Source organism: Thermobia domestica, chromosome 3, assembly GCF_964235325.1.
Source record: "Thermobia domestica chromosome 3, izTheDome1.hap1.1, whole genome shotgun sequence".
NCBI lineage: Eukaryota > Metazoa > Arthropoda > Insecta > Zygentoma > Lepismatidae > Thermobia > Thermobia domestica.
The window spans coordinates 45,976,572-45,994,336 of NC_137456.1; the positions used below are offsets into that span (position 1 = coordinate 45,976,572).

The window sequence follows — 17,765 nt, forward strand, 5'->3', positions numbered from 1 at the left end:
ATGATATTGAAAGAATTAGTGGATTGAGAATGTGGAAGGAAACGGAGAACCCACCGACATGGTGGTGTCCACTACAAACTCACTTGAGCTGGGATCGAGTGGTTCAGTGGTAGAGCGTTCACCTCCGGTGCTTGGGGTCACTGGTTTGATCCCAGCTCGCGCCGTGTGAACTTTGTGGTGGACAAACACCGTGCTTGTGGGCTTTCTCGGGGTTCTCCCGTTTCCTCCCACCATCATTCCACTATTTCATTCATTCGTCTTCTTCACCGTCTCCTTTAGTTTAGCCGGCATAACTGTGGGATGTAAAACTCAAAGATTTCATTTTCAAACATTCCTACCTTCAACACACTTGTTTCATTATACTTTAAATGTATATGTGGGATGTCATATTGGGTAACCCTGTATATATATATATATATATATATATATATATATATATATATATATATATATATATATATATAAAATTAAAATTATGTATGTATATAAAAAACTAAATTTTATCCATTAAGTGTTTTGTATGAAAGCATCGCGATTTCTCATTTTTGTACACATTATGGTTTCATGCAAACTGGTATCGTGTGAAAATATTTTGTATGCTTTTTCAAGAATGAACAAAAATATTCCGAAGAGCCTGGTTCCAGAACGTAGTCCTGTTTGTTTATAGTACACCACAAAAAATTCATCATAGTCTCTAACAGTTCCATTTTAATTTTTTAAGTGCAGAATTTGTCACATAGAGTGATTTTTTTTTTTTTAATGAGAAAATATAACTAATTCTGATAGAGGTTAGACGTGCTAGGGATGACAGAATTTTTAAACGTCATCAGAAAAATTTAGAGAATATAGAAATGAAAACAGTGTATAGGTACGAAAAAAAAAAAACCCTGTAATTGGTCCCCCCCCCCTCAGTCGGAAATTTAAAATACTGTTAATATCAAAATTATACAATTTTACTGTCAATAATAGACTTAAATTTTCAGCTGAGATCCGTCTCGTATGATTCGGTACTGGAAAATAATGTTAATCTCCAACCAACTAGATACTATTATTCTGATTTTCGTATAGTTTTGGAAGTAATTGAGAGAAAAAAATACCGCAACGGAACCCAGCTTTTGAACGTGACAGTACAATAACTAACTAGTATCAATTTAGTATAATATTTTCAGAGTATCGAACCTTAGTTTTACATGCAAATTTTGCAATTTCTCCTCTCTCTCCCTAAAAATCCTCTATTTAATAATCCATTTCTGGTTTTATAATACGAAATTTATAGTACAAATATGCCAATTTTTAGAATATAATTGCAGCTGTTGTTATTAGAAATATTGGAAGCACTATAGAAAGGGAAACCATTTCGTCTGGTTTAATATATGGATTTTTTTCACTCGTACTGTAACGTTTTAGTACCTTATTTACAAGGAAGATAACAGCTTCAGTAATTTTGAAAATATTATAAATATTAAAATTTTGAAAATAATTAGTACGTATGAAGCAACCTATTTGAAAATAATTAGGACCAAATTTGCGTAGCAGTGTAGAATATATCGGAATTCAGATACGAGATTTTTTGGGTTATGAACGAAAATCTTAACTCCAAATTGCAGTACTTTGTTTCCTTTAAAAGTAAAGTGTTTTATCAGTTGATAGGTAATTAGGACATAGTATTTGCATTATCAGTTATATACAGAAGTGCTGTTTATTCTTATCTTAGATCAGAATACATGTACCGCTGTTCTTGTGATACGGTATTTTTGCTGTCTGAAGAAGTGAAAGTTAACTTTTTAACTTTCACTAGAATTGTAAGCAGTTCTGAAACGAATTCAGGTTATATGATGATACCAACAATGCTTAATAGTCCTGATTAAAGTCTTCTAATGGCACTTATCTGTAGCTCGTCTTACGGTGACTGCATTGTCAACTTTTGAGTTGACAGAAATGTTGACCACGCGTCTTTGTCGCTTTCAGTTTTACATTAACATGCATCAGCAAACGTAACACGTAGGATAGATAAAAAACATTGCCAAACCAAATAATTACTTGGAAAGGTGATGTTGCCGGACAGTTTGAGAAATCACGCTCTGTAAATAATTCACGAAAAAGAGTGGGTTATTTATCATTGCTTCTTCTGTAAAAGAACACTAATGTTCGGAAATTACGTATGCTGGCAACTCTGCAAATCCTTTTTGTATTGTTTAATGGCCGGAAGATAATTAATCTTCGTGGAAAGGTCATCAAGTTTTTGACATACTCGTAGTTCTAAAACTGAAGCGTTCTTCTATTCAAAGTTTTCGAGCTGCTGTTTTGTTTGTTAAAAGAAATAGCCTCGTGAAGTTTGGTTGCGATTTATCAGTACTCTATAGTTGTTTCTATTCTAATGGGAGATTTCAATGCAATTGTGGGAGAAAACCAGGAAGGTAGTATCGTAGGCAAATATGGTTTAGGCGAAAGAAATGAAAGAGGAGAGGGACTGGTGAATTTCTGTAGACGAAGACGAAGAAGTTAGCGGAGGACCGTGGAGCATGGAAGCTTCTCAGCTGCGGCAAGTGACCTGCCAATAAAGGCAGAATACCTATGATGATAGTTGTTTCAAATACATTCACAGCTACCCTATACACCATAGTACTTAGGGAAGGGAAGAAGAGGCTTTAGTTCTTTCTTTCTTTATTTATTGTAAATCGTTAAATTTTCATTTTTTTCGCGATGTTAATTTTAGTGTTGAATGCAGTTACAGTTGATTGACTTACTAACCCTATGAATTTCAATGGGAGCTCCTCGAATCCAAAAAGTAGTTTTTGTTAAAATATTCCAAAAAACGTATTTTTTTAAAAAAAAAAAATATTTGTTAGTTACGGTTAGTTAGAAAATTTGCCATAGTGATATAAAAAAAATTAGTTCATAAATAGCATAGAAAGTAGGGTAGTGAATCCGGAGCCTCTCCTTCCCCTTTAAAACTCTTAGAACCATTTCATTTAAAGATTATAATGCATTTAATCTTAGTACCAGACTGTTATTTCGGCAGAATGTGAAAGGTAATTTTATCTTCCATGTATCCGAATTAAATTAAGTATGTATGTGGCTACTCTGGCTAATCAGACAATAGTTTTGTACTATTGGGGGCAGATGTGTCCGTTTTTATACACTTTGTTTTCAGCTTAAAATCAACAAAGAATACTGTAGCTTCCTGTAGAGAAAACGAAGTAAGTCGTACGTGTTGTATGCATAAGAGAACATGTAATTTAAAATAACTCTTTTACCTTTAATTATATAAAATAATTACTAAATGCGTTCGAGAATCCCCTCTCTGCCTTGGTATGACCTGTTATCTAAAATAACGTGGGGTAAATTAAGAGAGTTCGAAATTCTATCAGGATTAGGCCATTTTATACTTCATCAGTAATGAAGCATGGGAGAGGCTCTTTGTTATGGATTTTAAAGTATGTCAAAATACAGGATAGCCCAAAATCACTTGACAATGCATGCAAAATAGAAATACAAACAAACCATTGTGAACCAGCAGAGGCGCCCGGTTTCGCACGGAAATAATACTGTTTATTCGCAACACTTGAAAATAAAGAACTAAGTAGAATCAATAACGACGAGCAAACTTTGACCTAGCATTTGTTATTTTCTGAGCCGGCTGACATACATGTTCTAGACTAAACTTGGGCTTAAATGTCATCGGGATCGTCATAGATCAGTCGTGGATTCAATGCTAATCAAGATTATTTTGGACATTTTATTTTTCACCCCCTTTTCACCTCTTCCATATCGATGAGGGCTCATCTTGGACTTAAACGGCATCGAGAGTGCCACTATTCATTTCAGCGACCCCGAAAACTTTGGATTCGACACGTAATATCGCTAATTTTCGATTCCTTTTATATATCACCTACTCCCACCCAGTAAGGGTACCTTACCTCCACAGTAGTTTTTTTCCCTTCAGATTGTAAGTCAGAAATATGTGTCGTCATTTTTTTTAATGAGTTTACGTACCAAGTTTCATCTTCATTAGAGGTGAGGAGATAATGAGATCCCTGTTTTTGGTATAAATTTTAAACTCTTTCTTTGAACCCCCCCCCCTCCTCCCACTCTTAAAACACTTATCAAAAAAATTAGTCTTTGGTCTCCTCCATACTTCGATACATTTACTTAGAAGTATTCCAAGCCAAGATGTGGGTTTGTATATGTGACAAACATAAAACAAATTAACATTCATTTTTATATATAAGATTTTCCTTTGCGAAGATACGTTTTCTCAAGACTTAACTTCTCTTCTAAGTACCCACTTTAATTTTCAGTTTAAGGATATGAGAGTTTGGAAACCACCTCCATATCTTGATATTTCACTGTGTCCCTTGGTCGCCGATGGGCTAACGCATGTGCTTTCTGTGGATCTGGTCTCAGATTCGTTTCCCGATAGGGATACTTGTCCAGGACGCAAACCTAATAGTGATTTGAATTCCACTTTGAACAGCAGGTGAAGTCTTAATGTAGCCTTGGTGCTGAAAAATTGACGTTAAACTCTAAGTCAATAAACTGACTGAATTTTCACCAAATAAATTGAATTTTCCATTATCAACAATGAGTGAGCATCGCGTCTACTGATTGATGCTTTACACGCATAAATTTAGATTCATCTTGTATGATGTTCACACGTAAATGCAAGCTCACACTGCTTTTTGTAAGCCCCAACAATCTAACCTTCATATTTAATGTGTTTTTGTTAAGGCCCAGCGACACAAATACACTTGTTGTCGCCCGGTGAAGAACTCGCTGTAGCACCCCCTCCCGACCAACCAAACCAGAACGCTCCCCCAATTCGGTGCCCGGTGCCCTCCTAGTTACGTCACTGTTAAGGCTTTTCGCTAAGCTCACCCTCACTTAAAAAAAAACTAGTGAAGGCAAATGATAAAAGAGTAGAAAGTGATCCTGGTAATTCCTAAAAATTGGTATTAACCCTTTGTTTTCTAAGTCCTTACAGTTACATTATTTACCGGGTGAGATGTAAATCTACCCCAGTACATAAACTACTTTCTTCAATAAAAAATATATACACCAGACTTGCGCTCAGGTAGAACCAGAACCATTAGAGTAAATAAACACAAAAAATGTATTAACACAGAACATTCTAGAAAAATAAACATGGTCAGTCACCTAGTGATAATTCAAGAAAATGTTTGTTTCTTTAGTTTACAAACTGGGTAGTAAACTCTAATTTAATTTTCAAATTTCTACAAAACAACTTAGTGAATTCCATTGCTTTTTTGTGCATATGCTTAATAGTTATACATTTCAAGGAATACAATTGGTAAATAAACAATATTACTTTAGTAAGGACAAAATAAATAACATTGTAAACAAGGTTAAATAATAAACTTTATAGAAGGTTAAATAACACTAATAACAGTTCCTAAATCTTTCCTTATTTAAACCAGAAATCGAGTGCACAGTTTGTCATCATTATTGGGCATCCAAATTTATCCACTATACGAGAGGTCTTGAAAACAATTATTAATTCATTTGATAGTATTTTACAGATACCATCTGACGTATTTTCTAAATTTTTAATGGCTTTTTGCTACCTTCAGTTATTCACTAAAATTTAAAAAATGAAAGTGAGGTAGAGCGACGAACCTTAAGTAACTACCGTGTTTACCAATGAAGAATAAGTTAACTGCTAATTTTACACTATCGCTGGGCTTTACAAAAATATAACGACGAACTGTTCTAACGCTTGTAAAGTATTATAACCTAAAATAGGCAGGTTTTTTTTTTTTTTTTTTTCTCGGGAAGTTTTTCTTTATATGATTTGGTTGTAGGGTTAGAGTTCAGCGTCCCTTTTCATTTAGGGATTTTAGGATTTAGATTTCTGGGCTCTCGGCATCTATGGCCATTTAGCCCGTTACGTACATGAGGTATGACGTCCCTCGGCGAGCACACTATCCGGGGAAAGGGAAGGAAGAAAGGATTGGGAAAGGAACGAAGCAGTCTGGGACCTGTAAGTTAGGTACCACCCCAGCATTTGCCTGGTGTGAATGAGGAAAACCCGGGAAAACCTCATTCAGGACAGCTGGCCTGAAAAGGCGTTTTACACTTCTTCGACCGTCCCTTTTCATCACTGAGTCTGTATGAGATGTGGACCTACAGTTTAAGGTGGGGTCCGAAGCTCTGTAATGTGTTAAAATTTCAAGATTCTTTCACCGGGAATCGAACCGGAATCCCGTGCATCAATAACATTGCGTGCGCCAGCCACTAGAGCAGCAGGGAGAGCTATATGATCCATTTTAAAAAAAAGTGATCCAAATGTTTGCAGGTAAAAATGATGTAGGAATACTCGCTTTTGGACTCCTTTACCGTTGAGAACATTTATGAATATGGTCGTTGACATTTTGTATTAATTTACACATGTAACTCAACTTTTTGAGTACCTTGACTCCCTTCTCCAAATATTTGAAGACAATCCAGAAGTTAGGATTGGAATTTTGTTCAGTATTCATAATTTGAATCGAAGTAGTAGAATAATTAGTATTTTTAAAAATAAAATGCTGAACTTAACGTGACACTTATACCGTGACAAATTTTTTATTTACCAAGTATGTTATATATTTTTAAAACTGTTTATTATATTTCATTATACTGTGTAATAAATTAACAAAGCTAGCAATGAGTTTTCATATTTTTAGATGAATTTGGAAAGAACTAGGAGAGAAAACTGATTACTATTGGCAAGTACTAGACTGCAACTTTGTACAGCCGAGATGGGATAGTAATAGTCAGAATTGAAATTTGCGAGAATCTATGTGCAAACAGAAAATTGTATTATTATTTAACGTCTTAAAAATCTGGTTTAATGCAATTTCAGTATCGTAGGGTAAGGCGTTTTCGCGAAGCCAAAGAATTCGTGCTTGCGTATTCTGTATGTGGCCTCGAGTTCAGTTCTCACAGAGGGGACAACGCTGCCTAAGCTCGTAAGTCTGGAGTGTAAAGTAGATGCTGAATCTCCTCAAAGCCACAGTCTTTCTCTGCAGCCTTGCCAACAGCAGTTATTTGACTGGGTTAGTGTCATGTAGTATGCGTATGCGCACAGCGATGACATATGCCATGAAGGCTTATTAGTTATTACCAGTGGCACGATATTTCCGTGTCAGGCCAGAAATTTTTAGAAATGCCTTGGTATAAGCCAGCTGTTGCAATAACCAGGATGTAACTCTGTATAACCTGGGAAGATAATTAATTATTAAAAATGATAGAATGTGGGGTTGTTGTGATATTTCATGCATTGATCGGTCGATACTTCGCGCGTAGGCTTCCCAAATCCAAGCCTGGGTACCGCATAGCCCTAGACCATAGTCATACAGTGTTACTTTGCAGTTAGATTAGTCGACAGGGATCATATAGGCCAGTGTTTCAAAAAACAGGGCACTAAAGGGTCCTCCAGGTCTGTCCATGTGACTCTCTTAGTTCAACATTGGGCCAATAAAGCAGAAAAAATAAAAACATTCAAGTGAATTTTGCATCACATACAGATCATACAAATAATAGATTATACATTTAAAAAGGAAAAGATTAATCAAATTTTAACATCTTTATGTAGACATATTATCATCATATTCCTATAACTCTCAATTATTGAAAATAAATAAATTAAACTAATAGGTATTTTCTCCTAATTAATACTATTTTTAAAGTATTAACTACTGCATACTATATATGCTGAAAATATGTTTTTCAAAGAGACGAGATTAGGCTCGTTAATAATCTAACCTCACGTGATAAAAGTTTGAGAAACTGATATAGGCAAACAGTCAAATTGCTCCAGAGATGCTGCTGAAAGGGTATTTCTCTCTGACATACGTAGAGGTCAATACTTCGTGCGACAAGTGAGCTTGAGGCGAAACGAAGTTATTAGAATATTGCAGTTATTATTACAGAACAGTGATGGTAATGCTGTAAACGCAGAGACTGAACCATGAATTTCTGATATACTATGAAGGTAACTAATTGGCTTTGCTCATTTAAAATGAAAGGGAATATTTCGGATCGGTATCCTAAGTTAATGTGTCCATATAAGCAATTAGGTGGTTAATGTACCTGCCTTGGGTGAGCAGTCCTGGGTTTGATTCTCGATGCGAACAGAGGATTTTCTGTGATTCAGCGTTATGAGGAGACAGTTGAGGAGCTATTGTACTCAAAGGGTATTGAACTTTTATTTAGAAAGTCAGAAATAACTTGTGATGGGTCCCTTGTCGGCTGTAACAAAGGAGAATTTTTAGATTTTAAGTTGGACCAAAAGCCAGGAGTTTGTGAAAGAATTTATATCTGCATGTGTATTAACAGAATTTTTTAGACAGTTCTACTTTGTAAACTAACAAAATTATAAAGTATTTTTAGTACATAGGAAATGTTAAAAAAAAAAAAAAAAAAAAAAAAAAAACTAAAGCAAAAACAATCAGAAATTCCGCAAGTTTTCTTCCAGTTCTATAAATTTATATGCTGAGGTTCCGATGTAGTAATTGTTGTCCTTTTACAGACCTTTATTTGTGTTCAATTTTGCAAAATAAGAAATTGTAGTTTTTTTGACACTCAAGATTTTGCGCTAAATGAAAGGCCTTCATACTAACTATACTCGGAGCAAAATAAATGAATTTCCATTTAGAAGAAGATACTCTGTTGTCACATTGTGAATATTCTGCAGAGTGGTCCTCTGTAGCTACTCTTTCGTTAAAAATGGTAGTTATAGCGGACTCTCAGCTGAGTGCTCGCAATGTCAAGAGGGTAATAAGTCTTTGTTTCTTCATTTATTTAAAATTTTGCTCCGAGTGTACTACGTAAATTTATTTATTTATTAATATATTCCAATTTTCCAAAATTTCTCATTGTTCTTTATCACATTATTTTTTAATGCTTCAGAAGAAGGGTTGGGATATGGCAAAAAGGTCTAAAGTGGAATTTTTTTGGTAAATGGGAGTCAGTTGTAATTTATTAAAGAAAGATCTTGTAATAATTTTCGGTTATTCTTAGATGGTGAATTCTTTTAAAATAACTCTTGTATATTATTATTAGAAGAGTGAAAATCTAAGATGTGTTACTTTGTTTCTTTGTAGAACCTTTCTCGGACTGGTACGAACAACAAGTTGATCTGCCCATCTTTGAAGAATTGCCCGGTGACACCCAAGTGCCTAACAATGTCCGAGAACCTGAAATCCCGACTTCAGGAAAGCCTGTGGAAATTAAATCCATTCCAACTCTGCCAAATGATACCCTGGCCCTACTGCAGGAGTTTGAAACCGTGTTCGGGGAAGTGGAGATGTCTCATGGAGCTCTGACACCACCAGAGAGCCCAACGACTTCTGTTGTTCCAACATTTCCTGTTGAAATCATAGAAAAACAACAACAGCAGCAGCAGCAGCAGAATGACAACAGCAGTACTGAAAAGGGAGAAGATCTACTGATTCTGACCCAGCTTCAGCCAGTTATGCCCATCACCCCAGTTGGGTCGATCGCTGGAGACGACCTGGCTCGTGAAATGGCTGTAGTGGATGAATTGGTTCGCACCCGCGTTGAAGACCTGGTTCCAAACACTCCCATGCAAGTATGTGTGGTTGACCCTTGGAGGGAAACAGTCTCCTCCTCGCCATCATCATCATCATCACCCGAAAGTTCAGATGTAGAATCAGATTCCTCTAATCTGTCAACAGCAGTTATTAACCACGTGACTCCACCTAGTCCCGCCAGCAGTAGTTCAAGTGGCTATGAGGAATCGGACCCAGAGTGGACTCCATCCAATTGGAAATCCCCTCCGGCGTCCCCGCAACCCAGTAAGGCTCGGCGGAACAATAAACCATACGGGCGTTCGAGTGATGGCGGCGCGTCTAATCATTCACGAAGGAGGTCAGCCATTGGCGTAGAAGAAAAACGGTTGCGAAAGAAAGAACAAAACAAGAATGCGGCAACGCGCTATCGTCTAAAGAAAAAAGCCGAGGTTGAAGAAATTCTTACTGAAGAAAAAGCTCTCCAAGATACAAACTCTGAACTTCAGCAAAAAGTGTCTGACCTCTCTCGTGAAATCAAGTACCTGAAAGGACTCATGCGAGACATGCTCAAGGCTAAGGGAATGCTGAACTAAACGATCTCTGTATGTATAAAATTTAGTTTTTAGGACAAATAGATTTTCGCAAATAGGTAGTGATTTTATTAGCTTTGAGCAAGTAGCATTAGAGAGGGTCAACTACACATTTCAAAATTGTATCGTTGAATTCCTGTTCTTGTAGGTAGTTTTAGATGTGCTGTGCTACGTCATTACATTTCAGTCAATAGTTGGTATTGGATGGTCGTGTTTGTTGTTCCAAGTTGTCTTGTTCTTTTGTACATTTCAATATCATGTGTATGAAGACTTCCTGCTGTGAAGTACTGAGGACTGCATGATCTTGAAGTGTACAAAAGTTAGATTGACTTGTTTCCCGTTTTAATAATATTTGGCATGTACCAAAAAAATGGCTACTTTGTTAAAGAAGCGGCACTTTACTTTTTTTTTTTTTTTCATTGTACTGTACCAGACGTAGTTTTATATGGAACAATTTGGATTTTAAATAAATATTATTCATATAGTCTCGAATGATTTCTTGTTGAAAGCTCTTGTTTTTTTCTTTGTAAATTTTTAAGAACACAATTTCAGACACTTGTAAGTAAAAATCAGTTTTATTGATGCTTTTTTTTTTCTATTTGTGGGAGTTTACAGTATTATGGTGTGGATATACAACTATATATATACATATTTTATTTTTTCGTAAAGTTTCACAGATAGTCTCTTCCTTTTATTTTTGTACTATTTCACTTGTAATCCACTTGTTTGGGATCAATAAAGTAGGAGTGAAGAGTGGGCGGAAAATGTCTTTCCTTGTAAGATTTTTAAGACTTAAAAAGAAAAAGGAGGCAGCAATCAATGTCCGTCGATTATTTATCCGCACGCTCTTAAGGTTGTTGAATACCTACGCCACCTAGAGATGTTCATTTTTGAATTGGGATCTCGTGGGCTCAGACACGCTATCCTCAGTGGGGCTCACTCTTACTATTCTTAATGAGGCTGAACATAGCTCGTTCGCTCGATCTCGGCTCGCTGTCTCAGTGAGGCTTGAGCTCACTCACCCTTAGTGAGGCACGCTCATACTCGTTAGCTTCACTGGAAGTTAACTTTCTTATGGGCTCGGGCTAGCGTTACACTTTTATAGTGCGTATGTTCATACGGCCGTGCGCTTGAGGCCAATTGAATTCGAGAGCCGGCCTCGCGACTTGGGACAAATATGGCGCCACCTAGGATTTTCACTTCAAATTCTTGTTTCTCTTTGAAATAAACGGGAACTAGTTGCAGGGTTCAAGCCTTCAGTCCTCTGTACCATAGATTAAAATCGTTGTTAGTTGAAATCTCGTAAAATAGTACATGTTCATGAAATAAAACGCAGAAAATGAAATCTTGAAGTTTTACATTCCACAAATATGCCGGCGAGGCTAAAGGAGACAGTGATGAGAATGGAGGAAATGGTGGAATGAAGAAAGTGGTAGGAAATGGGGGAACGCCGAGAAAATTCACGCACACGGTGGTGTCCACCACAAAGCTCACGTGGCACGAGCTGGGATCGAACCAAGGACTCCTGGTACCAGAGATATGAATGCTGTGGCCCACTGCGATTCTGCGGCCCCTACAGTACGATGTTCAGTATCATCATTTACCATTTTGAGACAATTACATTGAAATAATACAATGTAGGTTGCCGTTAAATCGTCACAGTTGATTAGCTTAAATATATACAAATATTAATCTTCAGATCTGAATATGGTTATAGGCTTTGTCCTATTTTGAAGTAATTAAGTGGAAACAATGGAGTTTTAAAATTGCGATTAAATATTTGCAATAGTTTTAAGGCTGCAAATTGCCTTATATTAGCGACATCAAGTAGGCACTTAGTTCCATCTATTAGCTTGACTGTGTACTAATAGGAATTAGCGTTACGTACAGACTAACATGTTTTTGTATTAAAAATAGGTAATCTAATAATAATTTTAGTGTCCCATACTTCCTACTTATACAAATATGGATATTTATAAATACAATTAAAGTAATATTTATAAGGTGAATTAAGGGCCGCGTTGGCTTAGTGATAGAGCATTCACTTGTGGAACGTGGGGTTCCTAGTTCGATCCGAACCTCCGCCAAGTGGGTTTTCTCGAGGATATTCCGCTTTTGTAATTCCACCATTTTCGTCCATCTGCGCATCACTTGTCTCCCGTAGCCTTGCTGGATAATCATGAGATGTTCAAGAGACGAAAAATAAAAAGACATTAATTTTGATAAATCTAGAAACAAATTAAGTAGAAGTAAGTGAAACATTCTAGTTCATTTCAAGGACAAAGGAAAAATTTTCCCCATGCAAATCAATGTGCTAAGAAACAAAATATAATGAAGGTACAACACCCTTAAGAGGCGTTGCAAATAAATTTCTCAGTATTTTACATCTTCGTAATGAAAAGAAGCAAAATTAAAATTTAAGGACATAGTTCCCTAAATCTTCGAAAAAAAAAAAAAAGTTATTAAAGGAAGATTTTTAAAGACTATTTACAATGAGAAGCTTCAGCATCGTCGTGCTGTTTGTGTAGTCTAAACACGCTATGTTATCTAAATTTTAACTTTGCTTTTTATTTTAAGTTATTTTGAGAGATGTAAAAGTGCGCCAATTTTACAGGAATGACCTTATTTCTAATTTACGTAACGAAGAGTACGGAAAAAAATTAGTGTACCTTGGGTAAGTATATCAAAAGCATAGAATGGATTTGGACGATGAGTGATTGATTTTTCATGTTTCAGTAGCATACATCCCGAGAGGATTCCAATTTTCCACAGCACCGACGCATCTTTGAGATCTAGTTAATGTGGCAGATAATCCACAAATGACTAGCGACGAAAAAAACAAATGAATGAAGGAGAAAGCTGTAACTTTGATTGGAGCCATAGAAATATTGTAATCATTGATTTCACTAACGATCTCTAAATAAATATATCCTGAAATATTTAATGCTTCATTAAGAGAATTGACTGAATTTTTAGTTGAATTTATATTGCGCTTTCCACTTTTTTTTTTTTTTTTTTTTTTGGTGTGTGTGTGTGTGTGAGAGAGAGAGAGAGAGAGAGAGAGAGAGAGAGAGAGAGTAAACAATACACCAAATAACAGCTTTGGAAAGTAGCTGTGTAATATTTACAAAACACTAAACACATTAACAGTCGTTTTCTAGACCTTCCATATTGTACAGAACTTCTGAATCCCTGGCAGTTGTAATGTCAAACTGAGGCCCCAGATTTCCAGCCAATAAGAGGACCTATTTCATGGAAAGTATAGTTAGCACTGGTGTAGCGCACATAAAACTTAATTTTTCATTTACATCTTACATACGTAAATGACAGATTTAAAGGTAGCCATTGATGTCAACAAATTCCATTAATATTGTAATGTTTCAGTTCAAATACTTTACAACCTATTCCAGGTGATCCTTTCACATTGCTTCTATTCATGACACGAATTAAAATTAAGAAAAAGTTAGGATCATAATAAAAACTAGTAAATAATCTTTTAACTATCGAGGAGAATCATTATTTTCTTAATTTTGATTGTGAAATATTGGTATTATGCAGTGGTGCTATTCAACCGGTAGAACCGATTGTTAAAATATTTCGAGTTCGCAGAACCGTCTGTTATATGGAGACGTAACAGTAAATTTTACCCTTTTATACACAAGTACAGCAAATTTTAGTTTAACTATCTTTGTATTTAAATATTACAGCTACAGGATTAAATACACAATCTCTAAAACAAGGTATAAGCGTTTATTTCTTCACTCAAATGCTCAGATATGAAGAATGAGAACTGGGATCACATGAGGATAGTGATGGTTATTTATATTTGAAACGCATACATACCTTCATCAACAAATGTCGATCCAGTGCTGGATTAAGATCTTTCCAATACTTTTTGACAACCATCTGTCGTGGATTATTCGTTTCCAAGATATTCGCAGTGCTATCCATCTACTTTCTTTCTCTCTCTCTCTCTCTCTCTCTCTCTCTATATATATATATATATATATATATGTGTGTGTGTGTGTGGAACCGGTTGTTAAAAAATTAGGATAACACCACTGGTATTATGTAAACAGAAAATAATCACAAATTGAATTTTATTGTTGGATGGTCCTCTGCCAACATTCCATGAGAACCACAATCCCACAGTGATACCATTCGGCGGATTTGGATGCTAAAAATTTAAGCACCTTGTTTTCAGATCGTCTATTTCAAAGTGTTCTTGTAGGAAATGGAGGTAGCAAAACAAATTATAATTTGAAGGAATTAGGTCTGGCTGTACGCAGTGTGTTGTACGAATTCAAATGTGCAATTCTTGGAGTTTCTGGAGATCTACTTTCGACGTTATCGACATTAAGCAGAACCCTGTTCGTATCGATGAAAGTGCGTTGTTTCTATCACGTAACATGGCAGACTTGCTGAAATTGTACAACGTAAGTGTTCTGACCCACAGCACGGTCGTCTGGAACGAGACCCTTAAAAAACCGGACTGGGACTTTTCTATTTTAAGTGTGCTCCCGCTGACGCTCCTGTCGATGTGTATTTTCCCGTACTTCCCTCGAAAGAAGAGGGACAAATTGCTGTGACCTAAATCTTCAATAGTCGGACGCGGACAGTGTTGCTGCAACGAGTTGTTTCATTGTCTTGTTAGCCATTCTAAGTACCCTACGATCTTCAATCGCCAAGACCAAACGACTGAATGACAAATTAAAAACAGCCGAGGTCATTCACATCTTTTCCCAAAGCAAAGGAAAGATTTTCTCCGTAAAAAGGCGGTCGAAGCATGTTTCACATATTTGTAATGGAAAAGTTCTAGCCATATTCAATGTACAAGTGACTTTTGTTTCAAATCACCTTTGGACAATTGCCAGTCTCTCTTGACCTCGTAATTACATTATTATCCGGAGAGTGCTGCAGAAATATTCATTTTTCATTGCAGTTGAAGACTGCAACATATGATACTTTGAAATTGGAAACCAATTTGCGGTGGCAGTTGACGTGGATTGGTCATTAGTCTGCGCCAGGTAGTTCATGGCAACTGCATTCTCAGTCCGGGGTTTGTCTTCAGCGCCTCATCTGAATCACGTAAACCAATCTTAGACTGTCTTTAATTTTCAGATACCTCCCGTTCCACAACACAGATTTCCTGTACAACTTACGTTGCTTTCACTGTTCGTTCTTCCAATAATGCCTTAACTTTATACGAATAACCACTCGATCCAGCTCCATAATTTGAAGTGCGGGAGCAGGCGCTGTCTGCATGATGAAACAAAATGTGCACTGCGTCACTCGAACTCATGGCCCACCGAGGATCGAACCCAGGTCTGTTGCTTTGAAGACGAGAATACTAACCATTTGACCATGAGAAATATTGAGTCTACTAATAGTAAATAATCGTTATTGAATAGCAGTACGCTAGGAAATTGTAAGTCTTAATTGAAGTCAAGTTGCAGAAGTGGATGCAATTAGGCAGCTCTATAAAGAGGTGTTTGTGTCGGCTGTGCTTTATTCAAGATTAGTACCTTCCATTACGAGGTATGGAGTTAACTAAGCTGATGTCATATCGTTGTCCCTGTGCAACTTCTTCCCACGCATTAAGAACTAGTTTCATAGTTTCAGCTCTGGTGAGTTGTCAGGCCGAGAATTCTAGTGAATTTCCTGTAGAATTCGAGTAGATTCTACCGATAGATTTTCCATTGAATTCAGGTCGGATTCTCTAGAAACCAAGTCGACTAACTTAGGAAGAAAAAAAAAAGTAATTTGAAAATATACGTTGAAAAAGATCAATTAAAGGATCTCCTTTAGTCTTTCGAATGTTAAAATCTTTGAATAGTTTTTTCTTATATACTAGTAACCTGCGTTCTCTACACAGCGCATCATTCACATATGAGCGTGAATCTCCTTGCTATTCCTCACAACATTTGTACCTGTCCCTTTACAGACTCAAGTGAGAGACGTCTTGATAAAAATCGGCAAAGGGTGCCATAAAAGGGGTATTTTTACGATTATTTTTTCAATATCGCACCGTTTGCAAGATTTGAGCCTACATCCGGTTCGAGTTTCTAATTCATATATGAGCAGTGTTTTCTTTCTTCTTGCGTGTAGTACGTAATAAGCAAATATATTACATACACAATTAATTATAATGTCAGTGATATATGGTGTTCATTGGGGAAAACGCTCCAAACAATAAAGATTAATCTTAGACTGGGGAAATAGTTATAATTTGGCCATTAAACGCCGGAGAGGTATACAACCCCTGTATACAAGTATGTTATGTTGGAATGTATAACTCAGGATATGATGCTTTATTTTCATCTTTTAAATTTCAACACTAAATTTGGAATCGGTCAGCGAAAACGGCACGTTTCTAGCACTGTGGTTTTCGATCTCATTGTCGAAAGTATTGAAGACAAACATAAACTTTTCTTTGGAGACAAACATTTTAACACACAAACCTAGCATTTTAATATAGTATAGATATTTTACTAGCTGAAATGCACATTCTTTGCAAGAGAAGGAGAGATCTAGGGAGAACATTTGAAAGCTATATTTAACCCCCCCTCTCCCCCTTAAGATATGCATTTTAATCGAAGTATAAATCCCAGGTGGATCCAAGTGTTAACAGGCCCATATTCAGATATTCATTTTTAAACGGCTCAACTGTTATCCCACTTTGGCCATTTTCTAACAAAATGGAAAATGAAAATATGGACATAGTAATTGCCCACTTTCCTTTTTAAAAATTGAAAGTTTCGCGAACGCTGGGACATGTGTGAACCAATTTCTATTCCGAGTTTCATTTTCCAGACTAAACGGGCAAATAAGATGTATTTTTCACATACATTTTAAAGTTTACCTCCTCCCTAAGAACATTTAGTTTAATAAAAGTGACATTATAAAACGGCGGCTCGAGAACATGTGGTGTTCAAATGTTCATAAAAATTAATTTCAAGTGAAGTAGCCGTTTTCGTGTGAGGATACATACAACGTCGACTTGAATGTGTAGGAAAAGTTATTTCAAATCATTCCTTCTCCCTGTAAACGCGGAATTTCCAGAAAAGCTGGGATAATATTTGTTTATTTTTAAATAATGAGCTTATAACTGAGTTTCATTTCCCTAACTTGAAGAGCTCCTGTGAAATTCATTTTTTGCATTAATTTTGAAGGCCCTCTTTCTCTTAGGATACACATTTTACCAGAAGTGACATGACAAAAACCCGGCACCCATTTCTTCATGATCATGAGACAGACGACCTTGATGTAATTTTTGATTTGCGAAAAAATCGGACATTGCCCTTCTGCTTCCTATTAATACCGGAATTTCTTCCGAACACGTTGGGAGTGTTCGCTTCAAGTTGCATCTCCCTAACATTAGCTCGTGAGATACCTACTTGTCACACTGTGGCAAAAAGTGCAGGGCAAAAGAGTCAGATCTAAAGGGAATTCGTAAAGATCTAGGGTTATTTTATCGGACTTAAGGCCGTGTCCAAAAGATACAAGTGCACATTTGAAGTACGCTTATTTCCGGAAGTGACGTCCCCTAGTGTGCGTCAAAAGGTCCAAGTTCACAAGTGTGCGAGTGCATAGTGCGTAGTGTGCGAGGATGTACACTACGTTAGTATACTTGTGTGCT

The 17,765-nt window shown here is 36.4% G+C and overlaps 1 protein-coding gene across 2 annotated transcripts in view; it reads left to right on the forward strand.

Moving 5' to 3' along the window:
• The window catches only part of crc (bZIP transcription factor crc), a 47,701-nt gene extending 36,810 nt beyond the window's left edge, over window positions 1–10,891 (forward strand). For both annotated transcript variants that reach the window (XM_081750760.1, XM_081750761.1), the window contains one exon: window positions 9,108–10,891. In XM_081750760.1, coding sequence (XP_081606886.1) covers window positions 9,108–10,129 — 1,022 coding nt within the window. In that variant the 3' untranslated portion in view covers window positions 10,130–10,891. The remainder of the gene's footprint in view (window positions 1–9,107) is intronic.
• The last annotated feature ends 6,874 nt before the right edge of the window (window positions 10,892–17,765 follow it).